The sequence below is a fragment of the Passer montanus genome, unplaced genomic scaffold, assembly GCF_014805655.1.
Source record: "Passer montanus isolate IOZ18808 unplaced genomic scaffold, ASM1480565v1 scaffold68, whole genome shotgun sequence".
Classification (NCBI taxonomy): Eukaryota; Metazoa; Chordata; class Aves; order Passeriformes; family Passeridae; genus Passer; species Passer montanus.
In genome coordinates, this window is record NW_024371926.1 from 205,592 (window position 1) to 229,740 (window position 24,149).

Below are 24,149 nucleotides of genomic sequence, written 5' to 3' on the forward strand. Positions count from 1 at the left end.
AGGGCACAGGGAATTTTTAAAATTTTTAACCCCGGCAACCTCTGCCTCAGGTCCCACTCCCTGGGGAGGCTCTGAGCTTAAATCTGGGCTGTCTCCCTGTGCCAGACTCTGCTTTCATTGCACCAACCTAAAACCAACAGCAAAGCACTCAGCAGATTCATCTACAAAGAGGTGGATATGGGCCAGTTCCAGCCTGTCCGAGGCTGCATGAGGCAGGAACCAGGTCTGAGTCTCAGCCTTGGGATTCCTGAAATATGCTGGCCCTTGACAGACACAGTGCTGTGAAGCTCTAGGAGAAAAGGTGATAAAAACCCTCTCTTGAGAACAGATATTAATTCACAGACTATCATGGCCGAAGATGAGCCTTTGGTTTTGCTCTGCCCTGCCCTTTTCCACCACTGCCTGCTCCATCCCTGCTTTCACACCAGGAGAGCTGAGCACCATCCCTGCAGAGCCTGGTGCTCCGGTGTGGGACCTGCCGAGGGGAGCACGGAGCGGAGCAGCGGCGCACGGGAGCAGAAGGGCATTAATCACCTCGCTGTGATTAGGGGCTCAGTGAGCACAGGCTGCCTCGGGGCCTTTCTGCTCCCTCTGAATGCCCTGGATTGCTGCTCTCTCCAACAGATGCAGCCCAGCCGTGCGCACCAGCCCCGGTGGCTCCAGCTCCTGCCCACCCTCTGCCAGTGCTGCTGCAGGTTGTGTTGCCAGGGTGGAAATGGTCATTTCTTAATTGCTTTTAGTGCTTTGCTGCACTGGAGATTGGTAAAAACCAAGTGTGCCTCCCACTGTGCTCCAGCTCCCAGCTGTGAGTCCCCTTAATGGTTGGAACTGGAGTCTTTTGTGCATTCCTTTTGGAGAAATGAGGTGGCAGCAGGGACAGGATGGCCGAGGTTGTCTGGGAGCTGAAGCCCAGGAGAGGCCATCAGGAACACACCAGGGCACAGAGCTGCTGGAGGAGATGTGTGGAAAGCAGGAGCAAGGGGACACAACGCCCCACTGAGGGAGAGTATGGCCTGGGCCACATTGCTCTGGGGAACAGCACCCACCTCACCAAGTCAAGTGTCAGGACATGCAGAGATGTTTTTTCCCCATCTACAAATACACAGCTTTATTCACTCAGAGCCATCCTTTCATTGCACGGAAATGGATGTGGCCACACACGTTATTTTAACTTCACGGCTCTCCCATCCGTACATAAAACAGCCCAGGGAGCTGCAGTTGATTCATCTGTTTGCCACAGAAGATGGATCAGTTAGCAAATTATTTTATTGACCCGCAGCGCTGCTCAAGGTCATTTGTTTCAGTGGACAAGCAGCATGCCTGGCATGCAAACGGGGCTGAGAGGGAACCTCCATATGCGACTGGCATATCCCAGCCCCTGGCCTCATTGTGGAGCCCTCAGCTCAGGCTGGAGCCCTCTCAGCCCGGCTGTGCTCGTTGGATAAGCTCAGCATTTGGGCTGCGATGCTGTAGCTTGCTCAGCTGTCTCCAGGCTTTCATCCCTGGCTGCTGCTGGGAAAGAAAATCCATCCTTCTTTACCGGAATGTGGTTTGGAATCTTTTTGCTTTGTTCTTAAAGGGTAACAAAAGCCATTTGCGGTGAGGAAGGGAAGAAATGGAGTTAAGTAGCTCAGTCATCATCCAGACATAGCCCAAGTCTGTAGATTGTAAGGATGAGACATGCACTGAAAATCACACTGTAGAAAATCCAGGCCCTTCCCAGGCTGTTGATCTTCTCCCAAAAATCAGGCAGGGATAAAAGCATATAATTTCTTACAAAAATGGGGGTGCCTCTGCAGGTTTGGTGAGCATTCCTCCTGTCCCACAGCCTTGTGAGGTCCCAGCAGGATCCCTGGCTGCCCTGGCACATCTCACCCTTGGTGTCCTGCTGCCATTCACTCCTCCAGAGAACCTCCACTTCCCACTGTCCTCCCTGAGCTTCCCGTGGAGCTGGGGCCTTGCTAACCTTCATTGACTTGCCTAAACATTTATTAATTGATTGCTGCAGGGTTACCACAGGCTTCTGCTGGCGTTTGGGGGAGATGGGATGTCCACGGAGTATCCTCGCATGAACTCCCGCCGTTGCTCCGGCTCCGCGGGCTCCGTTCTGCATCTGCTGCTCTTGCTGCTGGAGCAGCTTTTAACCAAAGACATATGGGGCCCATTAACACGGTTTTGCTTGTTTGCAGAGTCTGATCTTGGGAAGAACTGGCTGATTTCAGCTCATAGTTAAAAGTCTCAAGCCTAGGTGATGCAGGAGTGGAGCTGGAGCCAGCCTTGCAGCTGCCTGTCAGCACACAGAAATTCATCAAGCTCAGGATGAACGCAGTGAAATCCACAATGGACAGAGACCAGATTAATTATATCAAAGCCACGGATGTCTCCTTTTGCCCAGCTTAGTGCTGGCTTCTTCCTACGATAAGTTTCATTCCACCTGCAGCCTGTGTGGATGGAGGGGAGGGGAACTGGGAGGAATGCCCAGGCTGCAGGGATGTACAAGGAAACAATCCTGATTCAAAGTACTTAAGAACACCTCTGTCTTCTTGCACCTCTGCCTCAAGAAATGGATCTCAAGTAAAAGCTGGGCTTTCTCCATCTGTTGCCCCACCCTAGTCTTCACACTTTTTTTTTAACTTTACAAATGTGCCAGATTAAAAAAAAGAGAGAAGGAAAACCAAAAAGGGAAAATAGCACATCCCTTTGTGCAAGGCTTTCTTCCAGTCCCTGTTAAGTTCCTGTACATGCTGACAGTTTTACAATTTACATGACAGCTGGCTTGCTTGGAGGAGATCTCTGTTAATTAAAATAACACAAAGGGAAAGAAGCGAAATCGTGTCAGCGGATAATTAATTCGGAGCAGGGCACCAGGCTGTGCGCCGATCCCGCTAACAAAACTCCGCAGGAATTCGCAGCTTTACAGTCCCGGTCCCGCTGAGCCTCCTGGAGCCACTCGCTGCTCGGCCCCGCTCTCCACACCAGGCTGTCCCTTCCTGCAGGACACACCACCGTCAGGCTGTCCCTTCCTGCAGGACACACTGCCGTCAGGCTGTCCCTTCCTGCAGGACACACTGCCGTCAGCCTGTCCCTTCCTGCAGGACACACTGCCCTCAGGCTGTCCCTTCCTGCAGGACACACTGCAGTCAGGCTGTCCCTTCCTGCAGGACACACTGCCGTCAGGCTGTCCCTTCCTGCAGGACACACTGCCGTCAGGCTGTCCCTTCCTGCAGGACACACTGCCCTGCCCTGGGTGCACACTCTGCATCCCAGAGCTGGGATTGGGACACGTCCCTTCCTGAGGTGCTGGGTCCAGCCCCCGTCCTTCTGCCCTCCTCTTCATTGCCAGGGCTCTGCCTCTACCAAAGGGATCCTTTCTGCTGCTGTCCCTTTGTCCTGATCCCACGGGCAGAGGCCATGCAGAGCACCTCATCCCCCACTCCCTTCACTGCTCGGTGCTGGGGCTTCCAGGGCTGGGAGCAGCCAGCAGGTACCCGGCCAGGGGCCAGCACAGCCGAGGCCAAATCCTTCCTGGCGGCAGCTGGGCGAGTTATCTCTTTCCTCCAGCCCCACTCAGCATCAGAAGCTGATCCAGAGGCAGCTGCTGGAGAAGGGCTCTGTCCTTCTTGGCCAAGCAGCAAATCTGTGGCAAGATGAGCCATCGGTGCCTCCTGGTTGGGATGGGATTTATGGGAAAGGCAAGGAATAGGTGCATGAGGGTGAGCCCTGGGAAGATTTGGGGAATCCAGGGTGCTGGGGAGCAGGGAAGGCATTCCTGCATGGACTAACAGGGGATTTAGTGGGACTGAGGACAGTGAAGCGAGCCAAGCCCTTGGCTGCCGGCCGCAGCCCTGGGGCGCTGGCTGGGTGCAGGCTGTGCTGTCACCATGCTCACGTCCCTCTGTGCCACCCCAGTGCCAGCAGTGGCACCTCACAGTGCCCTGGTGCTCCCTGTCCACGAGCAGGGACAGTGGGTGCTCCCAGCACCCTCCCCAAAAGCGGCCACTCAGCACCTCAGTGCTTCGTTAACGATTCTGCAGCTGCCTTGGTGTGCTGATCAGGCGGGCTCGGAGATGGGGAACAGGAAAAAAAACATGGAAAGAAAAGAGAAAGAGCAGCCCAGGGCTCCAAAGCAGCTGAGGTGTCAAAGACAGAGATTTAATGAATGTGCCTGCGGTTCACCTGAACAGATGAGCATGAGCTAGAAGGAGAGAAGGAAGAAAATGGAAAAAAGGAAGGATCATTTTTCAGATTGGCAGCTCCCCTCCCAGACATCTTTTAACAAGAGAGGGGGAAAAAAAGGCTTTAAAGGGCCAGCCAGCTGCTTCCCTGCATCGTGGTGGGGACCCGGGTGCTCTGCACCCATTCCAGGGGTCAGGCTGGGTTGGGGCTGTGACTCCCAGCCCCCCATGTCCCCTCAGCTGCCCGGGTGCTGTGGGACCATGGTGGAGAGAAGGGTGGGGAGAAACTGCTGAAAAGGGGTGAGAGGAGGCAAAGCTGCTGGCTCATCCATCCCTGCACCAGCCCCACAGAAAGGCAGCAGTGTCTGCCTGCAGAGCCACTCTGTGCCCAGGACATGGCAATAAATGGGGGTTGGCAAGGGCCAGCCCAGGACAGCAGCCCAGAGCACCCAGCACACCTGGGCTTCCCTTGGCCCCCAACAGTCCATGACTCTGCTCCATTACATCTTCCAGAAGTTGCTCTGGGAGAGCCTCAGTTCCAGAGTTTCTTTGCAGTTTTCCAAAACAGAGACATTTCTTCTCCAGTGCAGCTCCTTTTCTGTAACCATTTGCCCTGCATAAACCAACACTCTGTGTCCAAGCAATTGGCCATCAGTTTATCCAACGTTTCTCTTTCCAGTGTCTGGTGGGAACAATATTAATAAAATACTGTATTTATACAATAAATATTAATACCATTTTATTTAATACAATTGTATTAAGTGCAATGTGTGATGTGTCCCAAGCCAGCAGCTTCCCTCTGCTCCTTCATGAGGAGCCACACCACAGTTCTCATTCAGACATCATTGCTGAGCGACATGGACCTGCAGGATCAGGGACAGGAGTACTCCAAAAATAAAACCAGCAAGGGCAGCAAATCCCCACTGTGTTCCTGCCCCTCCCAGCTGGGTGCTGGGACCTCCAGGTCCCCCCCACCCCAGCACTGTGCCAAGCGCTGCGCGCGGCTGCCGCAATTAGGGCGATCTGGGTTTCTTCGTAGCTGCAGGACAACGTTTTTGAAGGCAGGACTTTGATCTTATTTCCTAAGAGTTTCTCTTTCCCTTCCTTTTCATGTGTGTTTTCCCTGGGTTTTGTCTCATTACCCAGGTGAAGGCTGACGTTCCCCACGGCGGCCGTGCCGGAGCGCGGTCCCCGTTCGCCCCCCGCCGTGGGACCCTCGGGGACTCAGGGACAGGGCATCCTCACGTCCTGGAGCAAGTTTGTCCGTGGGCCTCTCCTGGGCAGAGCCTGCCAATTATGCTCAGCACGCAGAGCTCTGTCACATCGGCTTCTTGTCAGGGAAAACACGGCACTGGGGTCCTCCTTTCCCGTTTTTTCTTTCTGTTGTTTCTTTTTTCTTGATATTTTTAATGATTTTGCAAAGGAGCCCTAACAACAGAGATGAGGGCATTGCTCACGTGCTGCTCTGGGGAGTCTGGGGCTGTCACCCGTGGCAGGAGAGGATGGGGACAGGGACAGCCCTGCAGCCCAGGGAAGTGCCACCGAAGTCCAGGCAGCCACAGGGAAGCTGTCACTCTCTCAAGACGTGCTGTTGGCACAGGCCTGAATATCAAAGTCTTCCTGGATAAATAAATAAGCAAATCTTGTCCCCTGAACATCAGCATTTCTTCTTAAAACAGGCCCAGCCTTCTAGCTGCCCTAATCCTACCCAACACCAATCTCCAATTAAAACTCCAGTGCTGAGTGAGTTGTAATTCTCAGCACCTCAGGGCCACTTTTTTATTATCATTAATTTTTTTTACCCATTAAAACCTGTTTTCTCTAAATGAAATAAAATAGGGGCAGAGATAACAAAACTCATTGCTTTTTCATATATATATATATATAAAAGAAAGAAACAGTTTGCATTAAAAAAAAGAAGTTAATAAATGGCCGAGCCCCAACAGATGGGGGTGTGTGTGGAATTTGCATTTTTCAGATTAACATGCACGAGCAAAGATAGAAAACGCACTTGCCCCGGGGAAATAATTTGAGAAATCTTTGCATATTTTATTTAAAAGCATGCCACGTTAGGCAGGGTAATAATGCAGAGCGATGGTGATTAGGTTAGGCCTGGAGGGATTGCAGCCTGGGACCCTCCCTCCTCTTGATCTGGCTCATCCTTTTGCCGAGCCCCCCTTAAACCCTTGGTGTTACAGGCCAGACACCCATCCCAAAATCCAGCCCTGTTGGGGTGTTGGTGGTTGAACCCCATGGATTTGGGGCAGCTCATGACATGTGGTCCATGGGCTGTTGCTCTCCTCACTTCCAGGTGAAGAAAGGATGCCAGTTCAGTTCCACCCCAAGCTCCTGAGCCATGGGATCCCCCCATGTGTTGGGAGGGATGTGCTGCTCAGGGTTCAGCCCTCTCACGGGTGAGGTGTCTCCCTGGAGCTCTGCAGATCCTCTGGGATTCACAGCATTCCACAGGAGGGGTCAGTGTCCCAACACCCCAATCCCTCAGGATGCTTGGGAAATCACCAGGTGGAGTTCAGGTGTGGCAGCACCGAGGTCCCACTTCTGCCAAAGCTTTTGTGCCATCACCTCCTGTTTGAAGCCAGGGAGAAAATCAAGGTTCATCCCCAAAAGTGCTGGGGACACTGCACATGGAATGTGCTTTAAAAATTCATGCACTTTCCTGAGGGATTCAGGCAGCTTGGGAGAAATTGGGCGATCTCTCATAACCTCTGACAGCCTGCTCGTGGCATTTATAGAGCCCCAGACCTCTGAGCTGAAATGTGTTTTTTTCTCTCATCCATAGTGAGGAAGAGGAAGGTGAAACAAGCCCAGCTTCAGGTTCCAGTGGCCCTTCAAGACATGCTTCCCCCAGACAGCAGAAATGGGCAGCCTGTGCCCTACTGCAGGGCACAAACCCCACAGCCATCAGCTCTCACCAGCACCAGGGCTAGGATGCTGCTTTGGCCTTGAAAATATGATTTTCCTTTTTAATGTCACCATCTGCATTCTGCTGTTTAAAGTTTAACATCTTGTTTGCCAGGTCTCTTTCAAGGTGATGAGGTCTTGCCATCATTTAAGAAGTTCTTCATCTGGGGGCTGTAGGGAAGAGAGTCCCATGCAGTGGAGCAGAGCTTGGAGCAGCTCCCATCAGCCAAACCAGGGGTGGGCACTGCCCATCCCTTCCCAGCCATACCTGGGGGGTCCCAGGTGCTCAGTGCTCCTCAGAGCCACCACCAGCACCTCCACACCCGGCTGGAAATATGGCAAAACCCTCCTGCCTGGCAGAACCAGGCCCTTGGAAAGCTCCTGCCACTTCCCCGGCTTTGAAATCTGACCCAGAGCCTGACTCTCTCCCTGTCTGCTCCCCGTTTTTCTTCTGGGGGCTGTAGGGAAGAGAGTCCCGTGCAGTGGAGCAGAGCTTGGAGCAGCCAAACCAGGGGTGGGCACTGCCCATCCCTTCCCAGCCATACCTGGGGGGTCCCAGGTGCTCAGTGCTCCTCAGAGCCACCACCAGCACCTCCACACCCGGCTGGAAATATGGCAAAACCCTCCTGCCTGGCAGAACCAGGCCCTTGGAAAGCTCCTGCCACTTCCCCGGCTTTGAAATCTGACCCAGAGCCTGACTCTCTCCCTGTCTGCTCCCATTATTAATAAACTTTGAAGGGCTCCCTTCTGTCCTTAATGAGATTAGTGTTATTTTCATGCATTGCTGCAGGGCAAAGGACTGAAAAAGTGGCTGATCTGTAAACTAAAGGGTGCTAATCTATAGAGGGTGGGTCCCCCATTCTCATGGCCTCGGGGGCTGGGTGAGAGTAATCAATTAAAAGAGGGGATTAGAGGTGCCGTGGTCACCTACTTTATTGAGGTCACCCTGACACCCTCCCAGCCGTGGGCACACGCGGGTCCAGCTCGGTCATTGAGGCTCTTAGAATTAAAAAAGCCTTAATCACCAGCCCCTGTTCAGGCTCTGGACCCAAAGGAGCAGTAGGGAAAATCTGTTGTTAATACATTAATGGGCACAATTTGCTTAGCGGGTTTGTCTGGGCTTTGTAAATTAATGCTAATTTAAAGCACAACCTCACTGTCTTGTGTTTATTTTTTTCAACTTTATTCAAGTGCCTCCTTTTTGCCAGGAACTTGGGGAGGAAAAAATCCTCGACCTGGCCAAATAGGGAGTTGCTTTTTCTGTGGTTTCATAGATGTTCTAAAGGCAGATTGCTTAAGGAAGGAAAGGGCAGCCTTGTGCCGACTGAGAGTGTCCAAACACAGCTCCAGTGGCCATAATTGTGGAGAGAAGAGATTTTCTCTCTGAGGATTTCCTTACCAGCAATGCCTTGGGCAGCTCTGGGCAGGGATTGAGTCTGCACTGTGCATGTTGTACTCCTGGGATTTCTGTCCTTCCCTTTGGATCACAAATCTGTGCCTGAAAATGGCCCAAAGCCCTGACCTGCCCCTGGCCCATCTTTGGGGAGAGGAAGGAGCAGTTTGCTGCAGGACTCGGGCACTGACAGTAATTAAAAGCCTCTTTGCAGCGAGCAGGAGCCTCAGAGCATCCAGCAAGGGCTGCAGCACTCCTGAGCCCTGGGGCAGGGCATGCAGCACACCCCTCACCTGTCCTCTAGTGTCCTTCCCCTGGGGTGTCCCAGCCCCCCGTGGGACATCCCACCCACCTCGGGAGCACCCAGGGCATCTCCCAAACCTGAGCCCAGCAATTCTCCCCTTAGCCAGGCCGTGCCCAACAGCAGCCTGGGCATGGTGGGGATGGGAAGCAGGGCAGGGATGCCAGTCAGGGGTGTCACCACTGTCAGGGGTGCCAATCAGGGGTGCAGCACACCCCTCACCTGTCCTCTAGTGTCCTTCCCCTGCGGTGTCCCAGCCCCCCGTGGGACATCCCACCCACCTCGGGAGCACCCAGGGCATCTCCCAAACCTGAGCCCAGCAATTCTCCCCTTAGCCAGGCCGTGCCCAACAGCAGCCTGGGCATGGTGGGGGTGGGAAGCAGGGCAGGGGTGCCAGTCAGGGGTGCCACCATTGCCAGGGGTGCCAATCAGGGGTGTCACCATCGTCACCCGCAGGCACGGCTCGGTGGCATTGTGCTGACACTCACTCACCCTCAGCTGCCAGGACCTGTGGCTGCCACCGTGACACGTCCCCAGCGCCCACGGGGTCCCACCCCTCTCTGCTCCCCAGAGAGGACCCTGCCCTGCGTCTCTGCTCGCTTCCACGTGTGAAAGGGATGTCACTTTGGGTGCATCCCGAGCCCTGTTGCTGTCTGGGTGATGGCTCTGGAGTGCTAAAGGGATTAGCAGCCGTCTGCTGAGCCAGGCTCGGGCTCACAACGCAGAGACTGTGAAAATAATTGCCTTAATTTCAAAACCAGCTTTAGACAGAGGAGAAAATTTATGCTGTGGGGGAGACAGCTCCTTTTCTGGGTGCTGGGGGAATGTCAGGCCCAGAGGAGGGAGTTTTCCTTAAATTGAGAATGGGCAGCATGTGCCATGAGCCAAGACTGTCCTGGATGCCACCGGGCATTTGGGGTGTGGGCATCCTCAGTCACCAGTCCTGGTGGTTGTAAGACTGCTGCTTTTATATGGGGGCTTGTGGTGGTCCAGGTCCCCATCCCTGCCCCAGAAGGGACATTCCCCCTGTAGAGATCCTTATATTGGGAATGTGGGCACCTGCTCCTGGCACGGAGCTGAGCAGGGAGCTTGGAGGCAGCAGGCAGCTGGTCCAGTGACTCATGGCACAGCCTTGGAAGGCCTCAGGCTGGGCAGCTTAGGAGCTGTCATTTGCTATGAACACTTCCTGGAATTTTGTCTAAGGACAGGAGGAATAAAGGCTTTCTTTGGGCTGGAGATGCCACAGGGGACACGGGGGCTCGTGCTCCACCCTCAGCATCTCTTCTGAGCCCACCATCAATGAGCTCCCAACATCCCATCCCCTCACCCTGGGATGAGGCTGAAGCGCTCTGCCTCCACTGCCAGCCCTGGAGGGACGGATGCCCCGGAGGGCTCTGGAAGGGGGGACAGCCCTCGGCACCCCCAGCCCTGCCGCTAAACCCCAGGCTGGCAGCGGGTTTAATCCGCGCAGCCCCGCTCCGCGCCGCATTGCCACGGGCGATGCTGGATTAGGGACCGGCCGCCTTTGTCCTCCCTTTGTGCGGCGTTTTGCTCGCCTCTGCCTTAAACCTTGTAACCATTTTGCTGCCTTTTAAAAGCGCCTTGAATAGGGGGTGGGGATGGAGAGGGGCGCGGGGGAGAGGGGCCGGGGCTTTGAGGTTGAAGGGAGGCATTCAGGCTGCAGCTGCCCCGTCTCAGCACATTCCCCGTGACCCCCACGGGCACCGCCGCGGCCACCGAGCCGCGCTGGCAACGCGGCTCCGGGACAATCCACCTGCTTGCTCGGGACAAGCACTTTCATGCCTGTTGGGATTAGAGATTTTAAGTGTCGTTCCAAATTGTGCGGATAAACAGTCTTGTGAAAACTTGTTATCGTGGGGAAACGGCCCCGCCGCCACCCTCCGTCCCCTGGCCTTTTGTTCGGGCAATTTTTATTGCCGGATTGGATTTGATGAGGTTTAGGGTTTATTCTTAGGACTCCATTGAAGAGCTGATCCTTTGTCTCCCGCCGTGGAGCGTGAAGAATATGAAACTTAGGCAAAAATAAATCTGCTTTTCACACGTATTAGCCCCTGGTACACGCGGGGACCACCAAAAGCAGCTGAGAGCAGCAGCACCCCGGCCCTCTGCCCCGGCCCCCCGGGTCACTCTGGCCTCCACACCCTCTCCCCAGTTTGCACAGTCCCCTCTGAGCAGGGACACACCTGGGTGGTCACTGGTGGCCTTGTCCCAGCACAGTCCCCACTGCAAGAGCCACCCAGGGCTGCTCTGGCGATACGGATTTGGGAGGGTCAGCTCTGTAAAGAGCCCAGATGGTGTTGGGGGGAGCATCCCTCCTGCCCACCCCCAAAAACCCCAGCCCCACAGTCAGGTCAGTCATTTAATTGCTCCATTTATCACCAGTGACTTCGGGAGAGATTAATCAGCAGGGTAATTCCTGAGGAAAGGTTGCTCCAGAGGCTGCTTTCATTTCAGAGGAGCTCCCTGCAAATTTCTCCTTTACTGCAGGAACCTGCTCTGACACGCTCCCAGCAGCAGAGGGATGAGCCCCTGCCCCGGCTCCATCCCCACCTTGTCCTGAGCCACGGGGCTGCTGCCGAGCCCCGGGGAAGGCTCGTGCCTGTCCTTTGAGCTGGCCACTGCTGAGCAGCCTCCAGGGCAGTTTTGGCAGCACCAGGAGCCAGCAGCAGGCGTCTGGCACAAGCCTAGAGGTTGAGTTTCTGGAAAGTCTGGAGCTGGAGGCAGAAAATCATGCAAGACTTGGCGCATTGGGCTTGTTCCAAGCAAAAAACAAAAAAACAAAAAAACCCAAACAACTAAATCCAGGGCATGGCAAACTTGGTCAGAGCTGAACCAGAGCAGGGCTGTCCTGGAGGAGCTTGGCTGGTTTCAATCCACACCTCTCCTCGTGGCTCCCAGTCCCTAGAGATCACTGGACAGAACTTTTCCCTCTGCCAGGTCCCACAGCTGGGAGCTGCCACAGCCTTGTCCACCTCGAGGAAGGTGCAGGCTGTGTCATGGCAGCAGCAGCAGGGATGCAGCTTCCTCTGACAGGGCTTGGGAAGAGCTGGCAATGAGCAGGATGGGACAAGAGCTTGCTATTCCAAGCATTCAGGGTACTTGGAGATGGATATCTGCTGTCTGCATGGTTGTCCCACCATGATATATCATGGAAGGGGTGGCAGAGGAGGAGCTTGGCTGGGATGCCCACACTGGTGGCATGCCCTCAGGACATTTATTGTCCCCCTGTCCCACCAGGCAGCCCTGGGCAGGGTCTGCAGCAGCCTGTGCCCCATCCACCACATCGTTTCCTGCTTTGCATCTCGTGAGATGATTCCCCAGATACCCAGGGATGTTCCAGCTCCTCCTGTTAGGATAAAATATCGGTAATTACACGCATGCCTAATTTGAATTATTTCCACAGTGCAATCCTGGCGCTTTGGACCCCGCTGAGTAAGGTGGCAGGAGGCTCCTTCCTCAACAAGGAGATGTTGGGTGGTGGCATTTCTGCTCCTGGCCTGGGTGACCAGTGTGGCCATCAGGTGACCCCCATGGGGTGCAAACAGCTCGTTCCCAGCACCCAGAGAGGGCACGTTCCCAAATGTACTTTAGTTGTCCATAAAGGTGGGTGGAGAGGGGGATTTGGCATCTGCTCTCAGACCTGCCATGGGTGTCCCCACACTGAGGGTGTGGGGAGTTAATTGCAGTGCCCACGGCCTCGTTTGGTGCCACAGAGCTGACAGATGCTTTCCCAGCCGCCACGCTGCTGTCAGGAGCTGTGGGGCTGGTGGAGAAGGTTCTGGGTGAGTTTCCTTGGCCCAGGCTGGGTGAAATGTCAGATTTTATTCGTGTCATGGCTCCTTCTGGCCCTGCAGTCGATGAGTGCAGAACTGGGGCTGGCTGGGGAACAAGAACTGCTTCATCAACTGTTCAAGGTTTTAAAACTTGGTTTTCTTCCAGCGTGCAACCAAACCAAGTCCTTTGGAAAGTTTTCCATGTCGAGCTGCCTGCATGTCCCAAGGAGCCGGGGGCAGAGCAGAAATCTCCCTCAGCAGGTTTTTTGGGGTGCATATTGCAGCCATGGGCATCTCCAGGCCCCCCTTCCCTCTCTGCTGCCTGCCCACGCTGATCCCTGCCCTGGCAGGTCCCTGCCCACGCTGCTGGGCACATTCTCTGTGCATGGTGGGTTTCCCTCAATGCAGAGGTCTCTGCAGCCCCTCGCAGCCCCTCGCTGTCACATTGTGTTATTTGCTCCTGAGAAGTGACTGATGGACCTTCTCCCATCTGCAAAATTCCCAGTGGCCACCCAGAATTGCCAGGACACCAGGGGGAGATGCTGGAAAGGGATTTCAGCACCCACTGCTGCCTCCCACCCACCAGCCTCTGCAGTGGGTGGCTCCAGGATTGGAGAGGGGTGTTATTTGGGGATAAGGAAGGGACACCTCAGGTCAGCATCAGGGATTCATGCCCTGATGCCCTCCTGGGCACCCCTCTATGCAGGTTCCTGCCCATTCCTGGCTTTGCGGGCAAGGGTACGGGCAGGGCTGAGCCCCTTGTCCGGGGCACAGCAGCTCCCCCTCCGTGTTTCCTCCAATCCTTAATTCGTTCTCCATCATTTTTGTCTCCCCCTCCTCCCCCTCTCCGTCTCAGCTGCCTGATGAATGAAGGATGGGTTTTTAAGCCTTTTTCGCCCCCAAGGCCTGCAGCTCTGGCTCGGCTGCTATCGCTGGGATAAATGCAGCTTTTGGGCCCGGAGCAGCATCCGTGGGAGCCGCGGCCCCCCGCGCCGGGTTATCAATCCCCGCTCAGCATCGCCCGCGCCGGCCTGGGTCCTCTCCACTGGGAGCCCCTTTCCTACCCTCTGGCCACAAGAAAGACCAGTCTGACTTAATTCTGCGCAGTATCAACACCAAACAGACTCAGCCCAGCACTACTGGCTCTCCTAATTCGGCTTTGTGTTCCGTGGTTTTCATGAATTTTTAAAAAGTTTGCATTTCTCCCGGGTTTCGGCGGGTTTGCTGGGGTGTGTGTGCCCCAGCTCCACGTCCTCCTCCTCGCCCTCCTGGAGCAAACAAAGGAGACAGAAAGTCAGCTTGGGGCTCCTCACCCTGGGAAGTTTTGGACGGCTTGAGAAACCGAGGGTGCCACAGCTCAGGAGATGAAAGGGTCGGGTGGTGTTTGGATCCAGCTCTCGGGTCCTGGCACAGCCCAAACATGAAAATACAGATGGTGCCACTGGCAGGGCAGGGCTGGAGACTTGTGGAAGGAGGCTTTGGGAACAGAAAACACAAGGAGCCAAGCCCTAAATGGACTTTAAAAACCCAGATGCATTTCTTTGTTGTTGGTGTGAAATGCAGCCTCCATCCGTGACTGGGAGCTGGAAGCTGCCTTCCCCCTCTGGCCCTGTCCAGAGCAGAGAAATGAAGCCAGGACAGAAGAAAATGGAGATTCCAAGATGGAAAACATAGATAGAGTCTGTGAAGGCAGCCAAGCCAGGCACTTTGGTTTAAGTCTAAGCACAGACAAGCTGGGAGCCTCACTCTGCCACACCAGCCTGAGCTTTTGTCCACTTCCAGTGGTCCACAGAGAGCTTGGAGACCAGTCTGGCCACCCCAGAGGCTGAAAGCTGGGCCCAGCCTGCACCCCAGAGGTTCCTGTCTGCAGAGGTTGGCAGTGGTGACACTGCAGTCCCACCTGTGTCACAGAGCTGGACTTTGGTAGCCGCCAGCCCCACCCCAAATGCAGCAGCCCGTGGGGAATGGTGTCCCCCCATCGTGGCCAGGAGGAGCCAGCAGCCCCCCAGAGAGCCCCTGGGGCTGCCCAGGGGTTTGTTGGCTGGGCAGCAAGAGCCTTTGTTTTCAGCCCTCAATCAAACACTCATGGACAGGCCCTGTGCGTGTGGCACTCGGATTATTATCATCTTGAAGGAATAAAATGCAGCACTGGGGCTTTTGGGATTCAACCCGATGCTTCCAGGGCTCCAGATATTCCAGGGCTGATGCTGGGAACCAGGAAGGCATTCCCTCCAGCGAGACAGCCACTACATCACACGGGAGGAAATAATGATGTACGGCTGGCCTTGGGGCACTCTTTGCAGCTCGATTGGCCTCCCTGGCAGAAGAATAACCGGGAGTTTATTGCCTCTCTCCCAGTGATCTTTACTCCCAGCTGTTTTCTCAGGGAGGCCTGGGTCCCCATCCCTCATCTGAAGAGCTGCTGGTGAGGCACTGAGCTGGTTCCTGGGCTCTGAGGTGCTGGTTCCTGGCACAGGGCTCTGCTCTCACCTGCCCCACCTCTGTCCAAAGCAGAGGGTGATGTCTGGGACCCCCTTTCCCCTCCTCCTGCAGGTGCAGTGAGCTCCTGGAGCAGCACCAGCAGCCTGGCCTCAGCGCCCAGCCATCCCAAATGGACAGCACCCATGAGCTCACTCCTCCACACCACATCCCCTTCCCCAGTCCCAAACTCCCAGTGCTCCTGCGCTGCACCTGGGCAAAGCCCCTGCAGGGGTCCCAGAGCCCATTTCTGCCTTAAATCCCACCTGCCTGAGAAGGAAAAAGGGGAAAAGAGCCCCTTCATGCCAAAGCTGGTGATTCCTAGCTCCTGGTGCTGTTTACAGAGGGCAAAGGTGAGGTGGTGGCAGGTGATTTTTTGCCCCTTTCCCTGGCCCTGCTGCAAACAGCCTGATTGCTTCGATTGCTACAATTCCTCTGTCATTAAAATGTAAATGAAAACAGACACAAAAACAATCTGAATTTCCAGCCGAGTTGCTCTTGCTTAATATTCTACCCCGAAGGGGGATGTGCGGAAGCAACAACATTTCAAAGGGAATCATTAAAGAAGGGAGGCTCAAACTGCGTTTCCATCAGATACCACGGCAGAGCCGGGCACTCGGGGTCCCGCCCATCCCAACGCCGCTGGAAAGGACGAGCAGGAAAAGGGGTCCTGGAAAAAGAACCAGCCACGGTGAGGATGCTCACACTGAGCCGGGCTGGGCTGCTCACACCCCAGTGGTCCAGTTCTGCCTGCTCCAGGTTCATGTTTAGTGATCAGGCTGGGATGGTGCCCGGATTTTTAACACATTCCAAGGTTTTAGAAATACCCTGGAAGGGCATCAGGGTTTGCAGTGTGTCCTTTTCTTTTGTACTTCCATTGCATCAGCTATCATTCGATTTTGTTTTTAAAGTCTTTTTTTTTTTTAAGCTCATAAAATACTGGAAAGGGTTAGAGTGGATTCCAATTACAAGGTAAAATACTTCCCTCCCTCAGCAGCGCAAGGTGGGGGGAAGAGCCTGGTATTCCAAACCCTGCCTCCCACCTTGTAGAAATACCCTGGAAGGGCATCAGGGTTTGGAATGTGTCCTTTTCTTTTGTACTTTCATTGCATCAGCTATCACATAATTCGATTTTATTTTTAAAGTCTTTTTTTTAAGTTCATAAAATACTGGAAAGGGTTAGAGTGGATTCCAATTACAAGGTAAAATACTTCCCTCCCTCAGCAGCGCAAGGTGGGGGGAAGAGCCTGGTATTCCAAACCCTGCCTCCCACCTTGTCCACCCTGAGCTCTTGGCACTGGTGCTGCTCTGCTCTGTTTCAAGCAGGAGGTGACTGAATTTCTTCTGTATTTATTCTGCCAGTGTGAGGCAGTTAAAATTAAATATAAAGCATCAGGGAGTGAGAATAGCCTGAAAAATCCTGTGAATGGTGGTTCTGTCCCAGTGGATGCTGCTGGAACAGGAGGGATGCACCAAGGCTCAGGCCCACAATGAACTCCCAGGATTTGCCTCCAACCCTCCAGGTCCCCCTGGTCAGTGCCACTTGCCCAGGGCTGCAGGAAAAAGGAGGATCCCTCTGGGGAGAGCCCCCCTGCTCCCCAGCACCCTCCTGGACCTCCCAGGCAGTGCCAGGTGCTCCCAGCACGGTGGCACACATGGATCCTCTAAGGGCTGAGCTCATCTCTCCGGGCAGCCTCACTCCTCCGTGCCCCAGGGAGCAGCCTGGGAAGGATGGTGACAGTGGCACACGGCGTGCCCAGGGGGGTGGCACCCCTCAGCACACTGGGTGCTGCCTGGATGTGACATTTGGGGTGAGGGGAGCAGCTGTGGCTGTGCTCACCTTCCCAGCTGAGAGCAGGGAAAGCCCTTTTCCCACTGCAAACCAAACATGAGGGATCTGGAAGTCTGAGACACAATAAACAGGGGATCCTGGGATGCTTTAAGTGTGTCCCAGCCTGGATCTCTGGATAATGGCCTGAGATGATTAATTTTCTTTTGTACTTTCATTGCATCAGTTATCACATCACTCGATTTTATTTTTAAAGTCTTTTTTTAAGCCCATAAAATACTGGAAAGGTTTAGAGTGGATTCCAATTACAAGGTAAAATATTTCCCTACAAAGCTTCATAAATACTTGATTTTGGTTGAATGCCATTATTTTAACTTTCAAAGCAAGGCAACGTTTGCCAAACCCTGCTTTGTGCAGTAAAACTGGCCCAGCGTCACAGGGATTTGATGTAATAGTAATAATAAACTTTCAGAGGAGGCCTTAAAACCAGAAGGGCCGTGGGTCAGGCATGGGAATTCAGACTTGGATGCTGTGGGGTCCATAGTTCAGATCCCCCCGTGCTGGGGGAGCCCCAACGTGGCTCCAGAGCTGTGGCTGGATCCAGACCCTGCTGCTGCCATTCCCACCGACCTGGGGGTGCTTGGGGCAGGAGAGCCCAGTTAACCCCTCTGTGAGGTGAGAATTCAGCCCCTTTAGGGAGGTCTGGCAGTCCCTGAGGATGGGGAAAGCCCTGCAGGGGTCCAAGAGCTCATTTCTGCCTTGGCAGGGAGTGCTGGGTCACATCCCTGTCCCAGCCCCGTGCTGGGGCACCCATCCCACCCGAGCTGCCCCCACAGGGGCTGAGCAGGGCATGCAGGGTCAGGGTGTCCTGGGGGTGAGACCCGGCCCCTGCAGGGTCAGATTTTCCTTGGGGGATAGGACCCTGCCCCCTCCAAGCTGGCCTGGGCTCAAGCCTGCAGCGTTTTGTGTCTTTATTGTTTTTCCCCCCGCAATTGGTCGGGTTTTTAATGAACTCCCAAATCTCATTTGGGGCACGGGAGCTGGGGGTGGAAAAGCTCTGTCTGAAGTTGATTTTGCAAATCAGTTCTGGCCATCTCCAGCCAGGTCCTGGGGCAGCAGCATCAGGCTCCCAATAACCAGGGAGGAAGCCTCTTGTTGCCAGAGCAGATCCACCTCTTTGATGTGCTCCCTCAGTTATTCTTTCATTTCTTGAGCAAATAATCTGGATTTTCACAATATTTACCTTGGAAATAATTATTTGTGTAAAGCATTTGACCAAGATAAACAGAGAATCTCTCAGTCTCACTGCGGGGCTGGGAGGGCTCATGTTCCCCCAAACCTGAGGGAGCACGGGCTCCATGAGAAACGGGCTCAGAGAGGAGCACCCCACATCCTGTGGAACCCCCGAGGGCTTGGACAGACCTCCAGGCATGCATGAGGATGGAAAAACGTGGCCACTCTGCCCTTCATGCCTTGCTGTGTCTGTACATGGATCCCTGAATTGCATCCCTGGATTCCCACAGACTCACAGGCTGGAAAGGGAGAAGCAGGAAGGGGTGGGGGGAAAGGTGACAGAGGGTTCAAAGGGCTGCTGCAGCCTGGGTTTTTCATCTCTGCTTAATCTCTGTGAAGCCCGAGGCAAAGTCACCTTTGGGTCAGCACTCAGGTGTTGTTATCTGCCACCCCCATCACCCGGAGCTGTCCCCAGCCCTCCCCACGAGCAGGGCCGCAGGGCAGGGTGCCAGGAATCCGGGAATGCGGTCCCCCCGGTTCCAGGCGTTCCCCTGGGGCAGAAGGTGAATCCTGCACTCACACCGCACCCAGCTGCCCCTCGGGAGAGAGGGGAGGAGCAACACGCACCGGGGTTTAAAAAAAAAAACAACAAAACAAACAAAAAAACCCAAAAATTGAGCCTGGATGAGCTGCCAGCTCTGGCACAGCGCTGTGCCCAGCAGGGCAGCATGCCCAGGGATGCAGGAGGGAGGAGGGTGCCAACGCCTGTGCCCTCCACCTGCCCAAGCTCCACCTGCACACCCTCCGAGCACGGGGGGGCTGCTCCCAGCCCCACAGCCTTGGGAAGGGAAAGAAAGGAACAAATCCATGGAAAACTCAGCTCCTTCAGCTCCGAGGCTTTTATTAAGATGTGCAACATGCCCACGATCACAGGTCTGGACACGACAGAGGAGCAGGCGCTGGACACGAGTGGGCAGAAGGGAGGTGAGGGCAGCACGGGCCTTGCTGGAAGCTGCCAGAATCCTCCAGCACTGGCACAGGTTGCTGAGAGCTGAGTGCACCCCTTGCCACCAAAATGTCCTTTCTGGAAGAGGGTTTTTGTGGATCTCCCCACTTCACCCACGGGCAGCAGCCCAGGGGTGCAGAGCCTGGCTGTGCCCCGTGTGGGGCAGGAGGAGGCTGGTGCTGCCCCTGGGGCACTGCTGGCCTTGGCCAAGTTGTTCATCCACAGTCCAGGAGCACCTGGAGGGTGCCAGGATCTGACCAGGCTGCAGGTCCTGCTGCTCCCTGGGCTCCTGGTGAAGTGGCTCCTCTGCTGGCAGGCAGCAGCTTGGCTGGGAGGGATCTCTGGAATCCCTCATCGCCCCCCTTTGCAGATGAGAAATGGAATCAGTGGCAACCAGGGCAGGACAGGGAGTGCAGACCCCTCTGGCTGAGCCCTCAGTGCCCACTGCTGCTCCTGCACACCAGCACTCAAATGGAATATGTGTCCTAGGGATGCACAGCAAAGCACAGCAAACACACACAGCAGCTCCTTTTCCATCTCCAGGTAACGCAATTGCTCTTTGGGTTCTGTGTACAGCTCTCACTGGATAAAATACAGATTCAAAAAAAAAAAACCAAACAACTTTTTGCTCCCAAATGATAAATTAATGTAAACACCAACACCACAAGTTCATGAGCAGCTTTGGGATCATGCATTGAGTGAGAGCATTGCCCACAGCAGACAGACATGCACACACACATAAACCTAAATTAATTTTTCTCTAATACTGACATTAAAAACATACATTGTGTTGGATCACTTGACTTAAATTTACTTCCCAGCATTCTGAGGTCACTTTTCAGAATTTTTTTTTTCTCTTTTACAGCCCAGGACACCTCACTCTCACCAACAAGCAATGTTTACCAGGGGCTGGGCTGTGGCTGCAGGACTCACTGGTGCAGGTGGGATGTGGGGATGCAGCACGTGCTGGAAGTGCTTTGCCCAGGGAGGTTTAGAAGCTTCACTGCCCTGGGGCCCTCACTGCTCCAGCACGGCCATCCCAGCACTGGTGTGGCTAAGCCAGGCTCAGCAATGGACTGGGTCAGGTTTGAAGATGAGCCCGGTCACCTCGGGCTCAGCAAACCCCACAGTCCTGAGGTGAACCCAGCCCAGACCTGAGCAGGACAAAAACAAATTCCAGTGCAGAGGATGATGGAGAGGAACTCTTCGGGGACTCTTGGCTGCATTGCAGACAGATGGCAAGGGCAGGGTGGGCACCCAGGGCCCCGGTGAGCGCTTGGCACAGGATGGAGATGCCAACACCACACCATCCAGAGGGCTGGGCTGGGCTGGTGGCACCTCAGGGGCCAGGAGCAGCTGCAGCAGCAATGCAGGCGGGGCCCTGCTGCATGCAGCGGATCAGCTCCTTGCGGTTATCCAGGATGGTGTCGAAACTCTCCTGCAGCCGGTTCTGCTGGTCCACAACCTTCTGCTGCAGGCCGTGGATCCAGCGCAGCAGGGCCAGGCGCCGGTACATCACCAGCTGGACGTGGTGCTTCTCCTTCTCCTGCTCCTTGAAGCGCTCCTTGTCCTGCAGGTGCTGCACGGCCTCCGCCAGCGCCGGGAAGAGCGTCCCCAGCTCAGGCTCAGCCAGCCCTGCCTCAGGGGGGCTCTGGGCTCGGGGGGCAGGGGCAGGAGGGTCCCAGGGGGTGCTGCAGGTGCTGTCGGGGCTGTCGATGCTCAGGGAGCTGCTGGCGTAGCCGTTGTCCTCCGCGGGGGAGCTGGGGGGCTTCACACACCCCCCGGCCGCCTCCTCGGCAGCGTTTTGTCCCCCTGCCCCGCCGACCTCGGCTCCCTCGGGGGGGCTGCGCACCCCCTGCCCGGGGTGGGTGTCACCCAGGCCCGGGGGGGTGTCCCTAAGCCGGCCCTGGGCCATCTGTCTCTGCATTAATAACAGCAGATTATCAGACGGATTTGTGGTGTTTTCGCTCCGGCTGGAGCCCTCCTCCGGCGCGGACCCCGGCGCTGCCTGGCTCCAGTTCTCGTTGCTGTCACACACTTCTCCCACGAAGTTGGAGTTGGAGTCCGGCCCATGTCCCGCCCCCGGCAGGGCCGTGCCCAGCGCCGGGCCCCCCCGGCCCTGCCGGAATGGGGCGTTTGCCGGGCAGACAGCAAACATCCCGCCGGTGTCCTGCCTGCAAGAGAGACACGGAGCCGTGACACGCCTGTGGGCACCGGGGCTGGCACAACCAGAGCTCGGGGCAGCTACAGGGGGGGAAAAACACACTCATTGCTTTATTTACCTCTTTAAAGGCACTGGACCTACCATGGGGTCAGTGTTCCTGGGTGTCTGACTGCTGCTCTCAGCATGGCCCCATGCAACATCGTGGAATGGATTGGGTTGGAAGAGCTGTTGAAGCTTATTTAGTTCCCACCCCTTGCCATAGGCAGGTGTGCCACCCATCCAAGGGCATGTTCCCACATGATGCAGAAGCTCAAGGAGCCACTTCCTATCCCAGCTGTCTTCCCTGAGAGCTCCAGTCCAAGCCCGTGCTCCTGCAGCATCCCTCGGGTGATGCCAAAGGGCATCAGGGGGCTCAGGCACGCAGCTGCTGCAGCATTTGGGCCGTGGCTGGTGCAATTAATCCCATGCTGGTAAAGGTGTGCTTGGAAGGAGCTGCTTTCCCAGCAGCAATAAATGTCTTTCAGCAGCTGAGACTGCCCGGGCTCCTCTGCAGAGCCCCTGTCACCAGCCCTGCATCACACTGGTGACCCCACTGGCCTTCTCCTCTGCAGCACTGGGAGCAGCCTGGCCCAGAAAAGGGAAGGTCATCCCAGCCTTCCTTGCCGGGTCACCGGCAGGGAGAGGCGCTCTCCAAGCCCTCTCCCACCAGGAATCCTCACGGGAATGGCAGCAGGGACCCCACCGGGTGTCCCGGTGTGACCCCGGCCAGCAGCGGGGCACCGGGAGGGGTGCGGGAGCCCAGGGCGCTGCCAGAGCCCCGGAACCGCGGGACCCCCGCCCCGCAGCCCCCGCAGTGACACCAGGGCTGGGTGACACCCCCGTAACACCGCTGCGCCCCGCAGAGGAGCCGCACCCATGGGCGCGGGGCCGGGCTGCTCCGCCGGGGCATGCCGAGCCGAGCCGGGGAGCATCCCTGCCCGCAGAGCCCCCCGGAGCCCCCCAGGAGCCTCCGGGAGCCCAGCCCCGATGGAGGGTCCCGCTGCCCCCGCAGAGCCCCCCTGAACCCGCACCCGGCCCCCGCGACCCCCGCTCCGCTCCCGCCGCCCGCCCGGCCCCGGCACTCACCGCCCCGGTCAGCCCTGCTCCGGTTCTGGCCCCGGTTCCGGCCCCGGTTCCGGCCCCGGCCCGGGCTCCGTGCGCCGCCGCCGCCGCGGGTGGAGCGGGAGCGGAAGCGGCCCCGCGTGGGGAGGTGACACGGGAGCACTTCCGACAGCGCCGCGGGGCTGCCGGGGAGCGGGGATATGGGGGGACCGGGATGATGGGGGGGATGGGGGTGAAACAGGGATGCTGGGGGTGGGGGGGACGACAGAGATGCTGGAGAGACAGGGATGCTGGTGGAAACGGGGATGCTGGGGGGAACAGGACTGCTGGGGGGAAACAGGGATGATGGGGAAAAACAGGGATGCTGGGGGAGGAAGAGGGATGCTGGGGGGACAGGGATGATAGGGGGGAACAGGGATGCTGGGGGGGAACAGGACTGCTGGGGGGGGGGGAACAGGGATGCTGGGGGGAAACAGGGATGCTGGGGGGGAACAGGGATGTTTGGGAGGGAACAGGGATGCTCGGGGAGAACGAGGATGCTCGGGGGGGTGACCGGGCTCTCGGGGCCGCCCGGTCCTGCCCGGTGCCCCCCGCTGCCGCCTGCCCTGACTGTGTGTATCCCTATGGGATATCCCTGTTCACCCGCAGCATCCCTCCAGAAACTTCCACCGTTTCCTGCACGGGAAAGGGGAAATCTCCCACCCGTGTCAGGGAGAAGGAGCTGGGACCCCCGGCACTGGGTGGGAGCTCCCCAGCAGGGGGGCGGGCAGATGGATTGGGACACTCGGGCTCCTTCCCACCGGCCCGCGGGTCCCGTGAGCCTCAGCAGGTCCCCGTGGCGATGGGGACGGAGCTGAGTGCTCAGTGGGTTCTTTATTCCCCTCGCCCGGAGCCGGGGTGCCCGCACTGGGAAAGGAAAAGGCTCGGGAACATCAAACGGTTCCCACGAGCCCCCCCCGGCGCGGGGGTCACATGAAGCACCGGGAACATCTCGGGGGATAAAGGAGCTTTGTGGGGCTGGGAGCTGCTGTGGGGGCAGCCACATGTCCCTCAATGACCCACAGAGCTGCCCCGGGCGGGGATGGTCCCATCTCCTGCCGGATCACCCGATGTGACCTTCCCTGGCATCCTGTGCGAGCTCTGGGATAGACACGGCACGAGCAGAGCACCTTCCACAGCCCAAACCCTCCCAAAACCTCCCAAAACCTCTCACGTGCCCCGAGGGGAGGAAGGAGTGATGGAGGTGCTTTCAGGATGGACAAAGATCCTTTTGAAAGCTCTGAATTGGAGGTGGGATGTAGGGAGGAGATGTTCCCCCGTGACATGGTGAGGGTTTCCCCATAACAAGCTCCTTTGGAGCAATGGAAAATGTGAAGGATAAACAAGTTGGTTTAATTTCTCATCTGCCTCACAGGCCCCTTGACAGCCTCTCCTGCTCCTGGCTGCTCCAAAGGCTTCAGCAGCTCCATGGAGGAGCAGTCAGAGGGGCAGGACCAAGAGCTGTAAGTGGGACACTTGGGCTGCAGCACCAGGGGAAGCCTGGGATTAAAGGAACAAACCCTTCCTGTCACACAGGAAAGGCAGCAGCTGACTCAGGCATCTGGAATGGGCAGGACAGAAAGAGGAGTTTGGGCACACAGTGGGCTCAGCTCGGCCTTTGCCATCAAACCTTTGCTTTGTGCTGCTCTGGGCTTCACTCCCACCATGGCCTGAACTGAAACTGAGTGAAATTTTCATCCCTGAGAGCACAGAGGGAATTTTGATCCATTCAGGGACCTTCTCCCTTGGTGTAC

General features: G+C 56.3%; 1 protein-coding gene across 1 annotated transcript; it reads right to left on the bottom strand.

The window, feature by feature from the left end:
• Window positions 1–18,975: 18,975 nt before the first annotated feature.
• On the bottom strand, window positions 18,976–22,495 carry CUNH1orf216 (chromosome unknown C1orf216 homolog). Its single transcript, XM_039729190.1, has 2 exons — window positions 22,381–22,495; window positions 18,976–21,265 (listed from the first exon to the last, which is right to left on the bottom strand). The coding sequence occupies exon 2, from the start codon at window positions 21,247–21,249 to the stop codon at window positions 20,431–20,433; it is 819 nt and encodes a 272-aa protein (XP_039585124.1). The 5' UTR covers window positions 21,250–21,265; window positions 22,381–22,495; the 3' UTR covers window positions 18,976–20,430.
• Window positions 22,496–24,149: the final 1,654 nt, after the last annotated feature.